This window comes from Triturus cristatus, chromosome 3_1 (genome assembly GCF_964204655.1).
Source record: "Triturus cristatus chromosome 3_1, aTriCri1.1, whole genome shotgun sequence".
NCBI lineage: Eukaryota > Metazoa > Chordata > Amphibia > Caudata > Salamandridae > Triturus > Triturus cristatus.
The window spans coordinates 652,791,514-652,804,323 of record NC_140583.1 but is presented as its reverse complement, the minus strand read 5'-3'; the positions used below and the strand labels follow the sequence as shown (position 1 = coordinate 652,804,323).

The 12,810-nt window shown below is 42.2% G+C and overlaps 1 protein-coding gene across 1 annotated transcript in view; it reads right to left on the bottom strand.

The window, feature by feature from the left end:
* The window catches only part of SPG11 (SPG11 vesicle trafficking associated, spatacsin), a 623,940-nt gene that overhangs the window by 195,307 nt on the left and 415,823 nt on the right, over window positions 1-12,810 (bottom strand). The window contains exon 31 of the mRNA XM_085644681.1: window positions 3,255-4,011. Within this exon, the coding sequence (XP_085500807.1) occupies window positions 3,255-4,011 (757 nt within the window). The remainder of the gene's footprint in view (window positions 1-3,254; window positions 4,012-12,810) is intronic.

Genomic DNA, 12,810 nt, shown 5'->3' with positions numbered 1-12,810 from the left:
TACACAAGATAATGTAGTGGTTGCTGCCTGTGCTCGGGTGGAATGAGCATCCAAGCCCTAAGGAGGTTGCTTCTTGGTCAATGCAAAGCAGATTTTAATGCAGAGAACAACCCACCTGGGTATGGTCAGTTTCTACACATCCTTCCCTTTGTTTGCTCCTGCCCTCTCTTTGTTTGCTCCGGCGAACCCAACAAAAAGTTGATCTTCCACCCGATGTTCCTTGGTGCGATCAATGTAGAACGACAACTCTCTTTTTGGGCCCAGGCGATAGAGTCTCTCCTTGTGTTTAGAAAGGTGGGGCGAAGTGAAGAAAGTCGGCAGTGTGATATTTTGGTTGCCATTTAACTGTGCTCAAATCAAAGCCATGCCGTTCTAGGGATCAAACAGAGAACACCTCTAAAAAGGGTGCAGAGAGAGGAACCACATCTTTGGCAGTGCAACAAGGCACAAACTTTTCCCAATGGTAGGCGTATAGTCTTAGTTGAGGGACACCTGGCTGCCAGAATGCCTTTGCCTGAAAGGTCATCGCATGAAGGCATAGTGTCTGTAGGCTCAGGTGTTGGACCGTTGACGTAAAGTCCTTAAGGTCCAACTCCATCTTATATAGGCCCTGACTCCATCTTTGTCCTTGGAAGTCGCCAGTCTTCCTCAACTTACACAATAGGTACTGCCATATTCCCTGATATATGCAGAATTATTGTCAGGTCTGCCTTTTAACGCAGATGTCGCTAGACCTTATCTTACTAGGCCCTTGATATCATCAAGTTCTTCTATTAGTGACATAGATACAACATCTAATGCGACATTCGTCTGGGTCAACTGCCTACTCCTCACCATGTCATGGTTAAACAAGAACACATACATACATACATATAACCAAAATAATGTAGTCTGAATTGATGTCCTTTTGCCTTATATGTTCATAAGGAAACGTCTGGGACTCATACCTAAAAGCACAATTTATGTCAGACATTCCTAAACTTAAACTTATGTCAGAAATTCCTATTTCTGATTAGATTTATTATTATATAAGGACCGACTGTGTGGGAGCGGAACCTAGAATTGTGGCGTCATTCCCGCGTCTCGTCAAAGACTTGGACGGTGAGGCACAGTCAAAGAGCATTTCTAGTTCTTGGACTTTTTGGATATCTAGTGTGACTTACCAGATGAAGACTCTGAGCATGACGCTGACCGGCGGGAATGGCTCTGCAAGAGGGCCCCGGACCTTCCTCGTCACTGGGATCTGGGGCGCCACAAAGTTTAGTGGTGTTGGGCAACAAAAGCTTCAGGGAGCACTCCTGAAATGCCTTAAGGTTCATTGTATAACAGTCGGGGTAAGCCTTGGAGGCATCGCTGGCTCCAGGCACCATAGGCAAACCAGGTGGAGGTCTGTCACAGACATCTGCCTGTGACAAGATCAACAGGGTTGTCACACATTAGAGGCTTAAGCACAAATTCATTTTGACAAAAGGTTGAAAAAATAGTCAAACAAATTGACTGAGGTAGCTTACTCCGGATGTGTGCTGATGGGGCGGACAGAAAGGAACTGATGTCAGCATGCTGGGGTGGCACTTATATAGGCACCAGGCACTTCATATCTGTACGGACATGTCCAAAGTGCCAGACAGAAGTCTCTATCAGATATCCTTGTTTTATTCCAGGGATGCTGGAAAGGTAACCATGATGAAGCTTTTAAATGTTTACTCTTGCAACTCAGGCTACATCTTTGCCAAAATGTTCCTTGCTTGAAGAAATCTATGTTCCCAAAGTGGTAGATCAAAATCACGCTAGTGAAATAATAATTTTGTTTGAATTAGTTCCCTTTTAAGGCATGTAGTTTATAACTGTTTCCAACACTAAGCCCTATTGTGGTTACTGGTAATATGTGAGCACATATGGCTTGATTAATCAAGTATGGTGTGCAATCACCATAGTTTAGTCAACTCCAGGCTATGCCCTAGCCCAGCACTCCTCACTTGTAAAAGATGTACCGGACCGATAGAATAAACTTTCATGCACATGCAGCTACCTCCTCCTGACTCAACTCTAGATGGTCTACAAACACTGACTAGCAGCTGCATCACATTGTTTCAACAATGGATACATAAATCTACCTGAAAGTCTCCCGGCTCGAGACATCCAATGTCTTAAAGAATGCCTGCACCGCATGCAGACCTGGATATCCAGCGCTTACCTGAAACTCAACTCAACCATGACAGAATTCGAATTATTTGCCAAGAACAACAAGAAAGAAAAAGTGCAAACCTGTGTCAATTACATGAACCTTGACGGCTTTGAGCCCTGACTTTTACTGACTGCCAAGTCACTCAGATGCACCCTGGACACCAGCCTCATCCTGAAGCAACACAGTGCCAAAATACACAAAGATGGCCTGGTACCAGCTCTCTGTTTGAAAGAAAGTGACATAGTTTCTTCCAGAAAGCGACTTAAGAAATTCTGCTCAAGGGCTCGTACACTCCTCACATCTGGACCGGGGTAATGCCCAGTTCCATAGCTTCTCCGACTCCACAATGGCAACCGATAAGACCATCCTACACGTTGGAGCACATCTCAACCATGACCCGAAGAGATATGATCACATCACTCCCATCCCGATAGGTCTCCATTGGCTCCCCTTGCCAGCCCGCACCATCATCATCAAAACCAGCTGCATCATTAACAAAGCCATCATGACCACTAGTCCCACTTGTCTTGGGGACAAGCTCGCCATCTCTTCTGTCTCTTAGTACACCCATAACCAGAACCCCATCATACTGAAGAAGGGTAAGACAGAAGGGCTTTTCCATCTATGCAGATATGTAGCGACTTACCAAATCCATAAGGATCGTCAAAGGCTGCTCCAATTTAGGAAAGAGTTGAAGACACACCTCTTTAAAGTACACTACATCACAATTAAGTAACAATCCATTAAGCAGCTACCTCTCCATTCACTATGACTGTATACTTGCTTTTGACTCTATACAGTGCTCCATGCAATTATGGCTATACATATACTTAATACATACATACAACAAAATGTCCTTGTCCAGCTGTTGGCTGCACCTGCCACGCCCAATTTTCGCTTGCTCTTCTGCAGGGGACCCAGTTCAATTTAGACTTATCTGTTTGCAGCCCACTCCTGAATCCATTCTGAACTTTTTAAACTAATTTATGTGCAGATGAATCCTCTTCGCCACTTGTAGCCGATCATTTAACTCAACTTCACTATTTTCTCACATTGTGATCATACTTACCCCTGTGTAGCCAACTCCTTCTGGTTCGCAGACTCTGGTCAGCTTCCTTGTCTCGCAGGAGCTGTTGAAGGACTGGCTGAGTCTCATCTACAGTGATATCCCCAGCAGCCAGAGCCCTGCAATGCAGCACAACAGACACATCGTGATGATAAAAGCTGAAGTAGTGGCACACCCGACTGGCTTCGTGGACACAGCTCTCATCCAGGAGACGGCCAATCAATTGATTAAGTGACTGCACCTCAGTGCGCCCCAAGCTTGATTGTGCCCCGGCAGATGATGGCACATAATCTGGCCGCAGGCACTCTAGAGTATTCAGCATTGTGAGTTTGGAGAATGAAAATTCCTTGGCCAATTGGTCGAAGGACAGGTCAGCACCGATCGATATTTGCCGGGCAAACCTACCCTGGATCCACTCATTATTTGTGATGAGTGTTTGCTGAGCGATGCGGCACAGCCATATCTCCCGCTCTAGTCCTTCCAAAGCCACCAGCGGTACTGGCTCCTCCTGGGCCAGCCAATGCCCAGCCATGGAGAGTAGCAGATGCTTCTCAGATATGACCTCCATACCCTCATCTGCTCGACCCCCTTCAGTAGGCAGATGCATGGCTTCAGCATAGCCGGAGAAGAAAGACGAGGCTGCTCTGCTTGAGATGCAATGGCTGCTGAAACTCTCATGACTTTTCTTCCAGAAGTCCATCCTGGCCTTTTTCCTGTGCCACTGGCATGTGCTCCGCAGGGACCGGTGGTCTTGGTTCAACTGCCGTAAGATAAAACATAAAATTACATGAAACACTGTTACCACAAGTGATTTGTGATGCATATAGGAGAGGCTGGGAGCACTGAAGGGAGGGATAAATAGTGAGGGGAGAGCAGGTACTGACGAGAGAGAAAGGCTGGGAAACTTGTACAGCAGAGTTGAAGTGGAGTGAGAAAGCTGCCACATACACAGACACTGGACATTACCCCTTATTGAATCTTTCACTGCCTCAGGCAGCTTTCATATGAAACTCTTCTCAAGCTGGTTCAGCTTTTTTCGGCAACAGCATATGAAAGTGTTGAATGGGGGAAATGCTGTGACTAAAGACTCTTTATGAAAAACAGTTCTAACTGTAACTGATCACTACCTTCTGCCTTTTATGAGCTTCAGCTTTTTACATGAGTGAAAGAAGTAAGACTTGTGATTTGCATGAGTGTTTTCGTTTCTAAATATTTTTGTCACTTTATATTGTGTGATCATATACACATAACACTATCACAAACCTCCAGATATTAGGATAAAAAAAACAGTTACATACATATACCAATAGTTATCCAGTGAGGGCATGGTCTCCAGATTCATGACCCTGGCATAATGTCAGAAACCAGGATGAACTCAGCAAAACATTTAATTTTTTTAAATGTAATAATTTATACAAAAATGTTTTTCCATCGTAAAATCATTTTTAGAGAGCAGCAAATGAACGAACAAACATTCTATATTGCTGATCAGGGAGTAAAAAGGAGACTGCTGCTTTACCTTTTGTTTTTAAAGTGGGTGAGGTTTTCTTGGATCAGGTAGTTGAGTCCGAGGAGGCATTTTGCTTAAGTTTGTTTTCAGCTTTATCAGACCAAAACCTAGAGAAACCCTCATGTTATACACAACGTTTTGTTTTTCCTCTCCAAAGACAATATTTGTTCTTCTGGATTTTTTTAACTGTCTGTTTATTGCCAGCCTTTCTCATCTACGCACCTTAACTTTGGCGTAGCGGACCTGAGCACCTTCTTGCACCAATTACAGTGCTTACCAAGGCCAAACAGCCCGACCGTTCCTTGTTACTACTACACTACCTGGGAATTTTTAATGCTTGACTTATTGACCAAAGTAGTGGACACTGGGACTTAACGGAAAGATATTGATTGTGATTCATACGTATTGTGGATATTGATGAAGGAAATCACCTTGGTCTATTCAATACAACATCTCGACTCATTTATCGGGTTGAGTTCTCATTTAGGAGCATTATTTTCCTGAGGAAGCCAATTGTTATGGACGAAACGCATTGGCTGTCTTCGCTGTATGTGCATGATGCTTTTTAAGAAGAGAAAATAAAATAAAGACCAGAACAGCACAAAGTTTACTTGTTTGATTGGGGAGTTTTCTCCCCTTATCTCTTTTGGGTTACCGATGTGGTGCACCTCTATGGTCTATATTACAGAAAACCTCATGTTATACACAACGTTTTGTTTTTCCCCTCTAAATACAATATTTGCCCTTCTGGATTTTTTTTAACTGTGTGTTTATTGCCAGCCTTTCTGTGCTGCGATGCTGTATGATAGTGCTTTTCTTAGTGTAAAAAAACTAAAAAGCAGAGTTTCGCTGTCTCCTCTCAGAGGTATGTGTGCTGTCAAACACAGCTCCCAAAGTCATGGAAACATCTCAGATGAGGAAAGGCCCTCCAAGGGCCTATATTGCCTATCACTAGACCATGATGTTATAGTGTAAAGGCATTATTTGAAATGGAGGCATGGTGTCACTAAGGAGAGCTGCACTACACTCGAGAATATCTACCTATAAACCTTCTTCCAAGAGCAAGCCATTCAGTTCTGAGACTGCACAAAACATGCAAATAACAGGAAAACAGTGATCATCAAATCTCCACCAAGAAAAATCACACAGATTTTAAAAACTCTGCCAGAAGATGAACCGTATTTCAATGTTTCTGTTGCATTTAAAATAATATTTTCCTAAGATTTCTGCACTGTTCTCCCCATCTTTCCCTCTGTGTGTCTCTCTCTCTCTCAATCTATCCTCAGTGCTCCCTGCTACACCCTGCAATTTATCCTTTTACTCAGGTTATGGCTTTTATTAATTATCTCATTTGTACCCCTATCACCACAACCGTTTGTGGTTTACATCACACTGAGCCATTAATAATAATGTCCAGAGCAACTGGGAATAATGTTAAACTGATTATAGCAAGAAAGGGACAGCTGTGGATCAGTGATTATACCAAACCCCTTTTTCCTACTCCTCGATGGTGATACTGACCATGCAGAGCCACTGATGACTAGAAATACTGAGGAGAACTACTGAGCCACTTACAGAACAGAAGCACTGATACCAATCAGCCTCTGGAAATAATGAGCCAAAGATGAAATAGTTTCTAATGATAATAAAGCCAATGGAACTCGGGAACTTCAGATATGAATCTGGTGGTAATACAGAGTAGCAGCAGTAGTAGTAGCAGTAGTAGTAGTAGTAGTAGTAGTAGTAGTAGTAGTAGTAGAATACTTTATTTTGGTTACCATGAACCATCAAAGTGTACATACAGTAATACAGTAAAATATGTCTAAAAAATAAATAAGTTAATAAGCCAATGGAACTCAGGAACTTCAGATATGAATCTGGTGGTAATACAGAGTAGCAGCAGTAGTAGTAGTAGTAGTAGTAGTAGTAGTAGTAGTAGTAGAATACTTTATTTTGGTTACCATGAACCATCAAAGTGTACATACAGTAATACAGTAAAATATGTCTAAAAAATAAATAAGTTAATAAATAAGATTGCACATGCTCAAGTTGGTTTAAAATCTTTTTCCCTATCTGTGTAACTGTAAAAACTCAAGAAGTACACATTTAATTCCTCCAAATAGTCGATTGATACAAAATTGACTGAAAGACTGGGTACAAATAATTCGTTGTCAAGGGATTAAAACCTCAATCAGATTTAAAAACATTATAAATATGCAAATATATAATCCAAAAAGTATGATTCTAAAAAATGAATGTGCAATATATTTCAACATCTCTGTTCGAATTTTGCTGCGCCTATGCCAAACAGCTTGCAAAAATTTGCTGAGAGCAAAAAACTATAGCCGGGTTTGGGTCACTTTTTAAAATTCTATGGGCCACTAGATATCTTGACAATCCCAAGGACTGACATTCTGGACTAATCCACTTACGATGAGGCCCTAGGTATGCTGAACAAAAAACACAATATGTGCATCTCAGTCTCTTTGTCCAAAGCACAAGCAGGACAAAGGCTTGTAGCCAGGTCCTTGTTCCATTTATCCGTAAAGGATCTCAATGGAAGAATGCTTAGGGGAAAGCGACCATACAAGATTTTTGCTAGGGGAGGAGATATACAATCCCCAAAATGTTTCAAAACAAGGAACCAATTTGAAATGAAGATACATGTTAGTCAATGATCCATTTCTTATGTAACCTTCATGTATGTGTGCCCAATAGCATGTTTTCAAATTGACAATATCAGCTTGAGATGTAGGATTTGGCACATCCCATAACCTGTTATGACCCAGCCTCTAGAACCAATCTGAAATAAATTTGAGCGAGGGAACCGCCTTTGCACCCATTAAGTTAAGTAAATCTTTGAGCAAATCTCAGTAATCTCTTAACTCCGGTGTAGACCTGAGACGAACATTAGTGGTTTAAGCGCTGCCTGATCATTGATTCTCCTCAGTCCCAATTCAAAATATATGGGAATTAAAGGGGTGCTGTTAGGAACAGAGACCAGCTTTCATGCAAATAGTTTTTCAGCTATGGATAGTGGGTGCACATCTGTATTGCCCCAGATCTCGGCACAGTAAAGTGAAGCACCCTGTGCTTTTGTGCGGTAGACCTCTAGGGCTGGTGAAACAAGGCGTGAACTGGTTTGCTTTTGTAGCCTAATAATAGCATTTGATCTCTGCTCTATCAACATAGTGGTTTGTAGAGTCCATTTAAAACTCTCCATTAGCTTAACCCTAAGATAGTCAAAACTATGCACCCTCTCTAGTACTTTCCCACCCATGCGAATGACATAATTTTTGGACATGCCCGTTCCAAACACCATATATTTTGTTTTGTTGATGTTAAGCTCTAGGCCCGTTGACCTACAAAACCCTTGGAACTTGTCAAATAAAATTTGAAGCCCCATCAGGGTTTTAAAAATATGTAAGGAGTCATCCGCAAATAAAAAAAAATAGTAATCTTCCTCTTGTTCAGGTCAGGCGAATAGTTTTTACAGTTCGAAGTACATCCACTATATCGTTCATGTATAGAGTGAATAGTGTCAGTGCAAGAACGTACCCCTGGCGGACACCACACTCGACAGCGATGCGTTCAGTTATTTCACCCAGGCTGCCATATGGAACTTGAGCAAAATGTTTAGCATGAAGTCTAGTCATAAGCTGGATAAGGTTAGTAAGGAAATTATTTCATGGAATAAGACCAAAGGCAGCCCTGAGATTTAAAAAGGCCTTGTATAGCGTTTGTTTGAGTATTGTGAGATACTTCCAGTGGGGGGTCATAATATCATTAGATTCAACCCAATCTATCAATTGCCCAGCACTTATAGTGCAAACACCTTCTGCAGGTTATCGATAAAACTGATCAGTCTGTAGTTAGAAGTAATACATACATCATCTTTTTTTATAAATGCTAATAATTTCGGCGCCTCTCCATGATTCCGGTATCTTACCCCCTTGAGGCCATTGCATTTGACAGTAAATTAATGTATGTTGTCCAAACAAGTGACTCTGTCTTATTTAGATAGCCTGGAATCTTATCCGGACCAGGTGGCTTGGCTGGTTTTAAAAGGTCAATCGCTCTGGCTGTGACCTCAATACTAAAAGAGCCTTGGTATACTGGTTCTGAACAAGCTAAGGGTTGCGGGTTAGTGACAGTGGCCTGATCATCTCTTAGTAATGGGTCATCAAGGTCCTTTGCAGCATACAAGTCTGTGAAGTGTGACACCCATCTAGCTGGTTGAATACGATAATGATAAGTTGTTGCTCTTCCCGAATTAGCCTGGGGTACAGCCCGTAAAAAGAATGAGTCATACATTTTGGAAGCTGCGAACATATCAAGCCAGATTTTATCCTCCCAGTTTTTCCTAGTGGTACTCATAGTTGTTTTATAATTGCACCTGGCTTCAACCCTGTCACCTCCTAGGACGGCTGTTCTCAGGCATGTCTTAGCCTGTTTACAGGCATAGTTGAACCACTTATCTTCTGTAGCCAAAGTCGGTTTATTATGGGCATGCTATTTATAACAAATCTTATACATCTCACAGAAAAAAAAAGAGTTATGTATATTTAGTATGGGAATATCCCCATCCCTTTTCCCTACGTACTTTGATAGAAACACTAAAAATAACATATACATTTGCAAATATATTTTTTTGTTCGATAAGTCATTTAGCCATATCACATAACGGTGATTATTAGCTAAAATTGGTTCTGGCATAAATGTACGACTTGTGCTATTCATCCTTTTCAAGGGTTACCCAGTTAATAATAATTTTAGTGAGTTATGATCACTGCCAGTTCGCGGTTCTACTTTCATATCCACTAAAAGTGACCATAACCTCACATCTAAAATGGCATAGTCTATAACGCTAGTGTGAGGGCCTCTTTTGAATGCTGGAGCCATTTCAGAATCTGAGATAGTACGGCCATTGCAAGCCTTTAGACCTCTTCCTATTGTTAGAGAGATTACAGAGCACTTGATTACAGAGAGCCGGTAGTAACACCGACTCACTAATAATAATAAACCGCTGACCATTTTGAGCCGCCAATGGGCCCAGAACAATGTCCCCTGAGCAGTTAGAAGGAAAGACAGAAATTTCTGCATTGTTTATTTAGAAATGCAAACAATTTGTTTTGGGCATTAAACTACTCTAATAATAGCTTTGCAGCTTGTCGGTATTAGAGATTCAATTGCTGTGCGCAATTATTGCATCTTCTGTTTGTTTTTTCGAATGGTCTCTTGTTTTTGTCCAAACAAAAAATGTAACAGTCAACCATTGGTATGATTTGAATAGCTCACTCTGACGTCGATCTGAAACACACGACTGTGAATGGCATCATGAGAGAGAAAAGGAGAGGGAAAGAGAGTGGGAGCGAGGAACAGGGAAAGACAGGTGGACAAAGAAAGTGAGGGAAGTTTAACAACATCTTGAATGCTGGTAATTCTTCAAGGCCAGAGAGGGTCACAAGTGAAGGTTCCAAAAATCTACTTGCGTAATCCTAACTCCGTATCCCAGGTAAGCTCTCTGAATCCATACCATGAGGAGATCCCGGTCTGGAACACCCCTATGCTAAAGAAACCTGGCCTCACAGACAGTTGCATCTGTGGCCAGAAAGAAGATTTGTTCCACTTGTCTCACTGTATGACAAAACCAGATGGAAAACAATCTTGTACACAAACTAAAGAACATTTGGAGACAAAAACTGTGTTTTACCTGCTCTGTGATCTGTAAAATACATAAACAAGGAATTCAAATGCAATTCCTGGTAAAGAGTTTGGCAATATGGGTCAAAGCACTCGCCAGAGTAGAGGTTCAGACGGATAAAAGAGAAAACGCAGAAATATATACAGTGAAAGGAACTGTCCTGAAGCACCTCAGAACCCAAAGCGGTCTACATTCCAAATGTATTGGATGCAGCCTCAACGATACTACAAGCTTATCTTTCATATGCATACAAGGATCTTTTTATGTGTGACCGTTTGTTTGTGCAAAATACACTTGTGTCGAAAGCATCTAAAAAAAACTGTCACTCACCAGTTTTTGGCTACACAAAGACGGACAGACCACAAGTAGGCTACTGATATTTTCAATGTCTCTTTGAACTGCAATGCTAAAACTGACTACCAAGTGTTACCAACCTGACAACGGGGAACATACATGCATGTGAATCTTTGAACTATTCAATGTTGCCAACTGCCACTGCTCCTTATAGTTGATGTAGTGTCCAATTATGAAGCATGGCTCAAAAAGAAGGATCCCCACAAAATAGTCTTCTTTAAAGATTATGAATAGAAACAACATTTTCTGTTGGACATGAGGGCGGTATGGGGGCGGGGGTGGGGTCATTTTATGTTCTTATGGCACCTTGTAAAGTTAAGTGCCTTTTTGCCTAAAGTATTCTCGCCTCAACCTATTCTCAGACACCATTCCAACTGACTTTGACAAGTATCCTTCTTGTGCAGGGTCTAAGTACGATGAGCATAAAGTTTGTTTAATCTGATTTTCACACACATACTCTATCAAGAAGCAAACATTCTATTTAGAGATGCCATACAGACTGAGATACTAGGAGCACACGGTCCAACAACAGGGCAAGGATCTTCCTATTGTGTCCAGGATGTGCCCAGTGGTTGCGCACTGGATCTGTCAGGTCTGATCCCTCCTTGTGACCCTGCATCCAGTCAACATCAAGAAAAGCTTCTTGCATAATGTTATGGCACATTTCCCCATTGAGGATCTCTTCTTCATTGAGGTCTTAGAGATCCAACATGGCTTCGCTGTCTGTACCACAGAGGTTAAGGACCTCAACAACAACTGCCAGGTTGTGGCAAAGGATCAGTTAGCCATCTGGTTTTCTGGAGGCTGAAGAGAGCTTGGTTAAAAAGGTTCCACTCATCCAAAGTTCAGAAGGTGACTTGAAGCATTATGCATTGACTTTTCTGGAAGCCAGACAACTTCATGCAGATGCATTTATATTTTCTTTGCCTGCTCTTCCTCAAACTGCTCCTTCCACAACTCTGATGACAGGTCCACACATAAGCACAAGAAAGGGTCATATGGAATGGAAATGCCATAGTTGGAAGTATGCTAGTAACCCCTCCTCACCACACCCCTTATATGGACATTTCATCAGAAGATCAGTTAATGATCAGTTAATTATATGTTACCTATGAACGCCAGTGTTTATGCTTTGCTGTTTGCAGAACATGCTCTGGATCTCAAAGACCGCTGGATGCATGAACGTATTTACCTCTTTTTGTGTCTGTGTCATCAATGTCACATACCACGGAAAGCTGAAGTTCTCCCAAAAACCTAGTACATTTACTCTTTTTATATAATAGCATTAGTGCACTAAATGGGGATAACTTTGCATTGGTGAATGTAGGTTCTGATGGAACATTGGCAATTATATATTTTTGTTAACATGGAACAGGGAGGCTACCTTTGGTAAAAACGTGGAGTGAATCTTGTATTAGGAGCCAAACATAACAAGAGAAAATCGCCTCTATACAGAAAGTATATATCCTTTAACTCTAAAGCAAGTGTTTAATCTTTGTACAGAAAATAAATCTGCTCCAGTAACCAGCATATAGATTGAGACTTCGGGGCCCATTAGGATGGCGGGCGGATCGTCCACGCCATCCTTGCCTGATTGACCCCCTGCCATATTAGTATGGCTTGGGGGTTTGCGGTGGACGGAAACCTTCCGCCACTTTTCCGCCGGTCGACTCGTGCATGATGTCTGCAAGACACCGCCATCCATATCATGATGTTGGCAGAGATTTGCCTTTCCATGGCGGCGTTGCCGCCATGAAAAGGCATGCGGTTTCTGCTTTTGGGGGCTCGTTGCGGGGCCCCAGAGTGTTGGGGGTGTGGGGGATGCACATGGGGGGTACCTATGGTACCCCCTACATTGGCATGAACAAGGTGGCAGGCACCGCGCGGTGCCTGTCACCTTGTGCATGCCAATGCAGAATGTGCATCCACAGCATTGTGGCGAGCGGTGCTGTGAGCACCGCCCGCCATAGTGTTGTGGATGGGGGATGCCA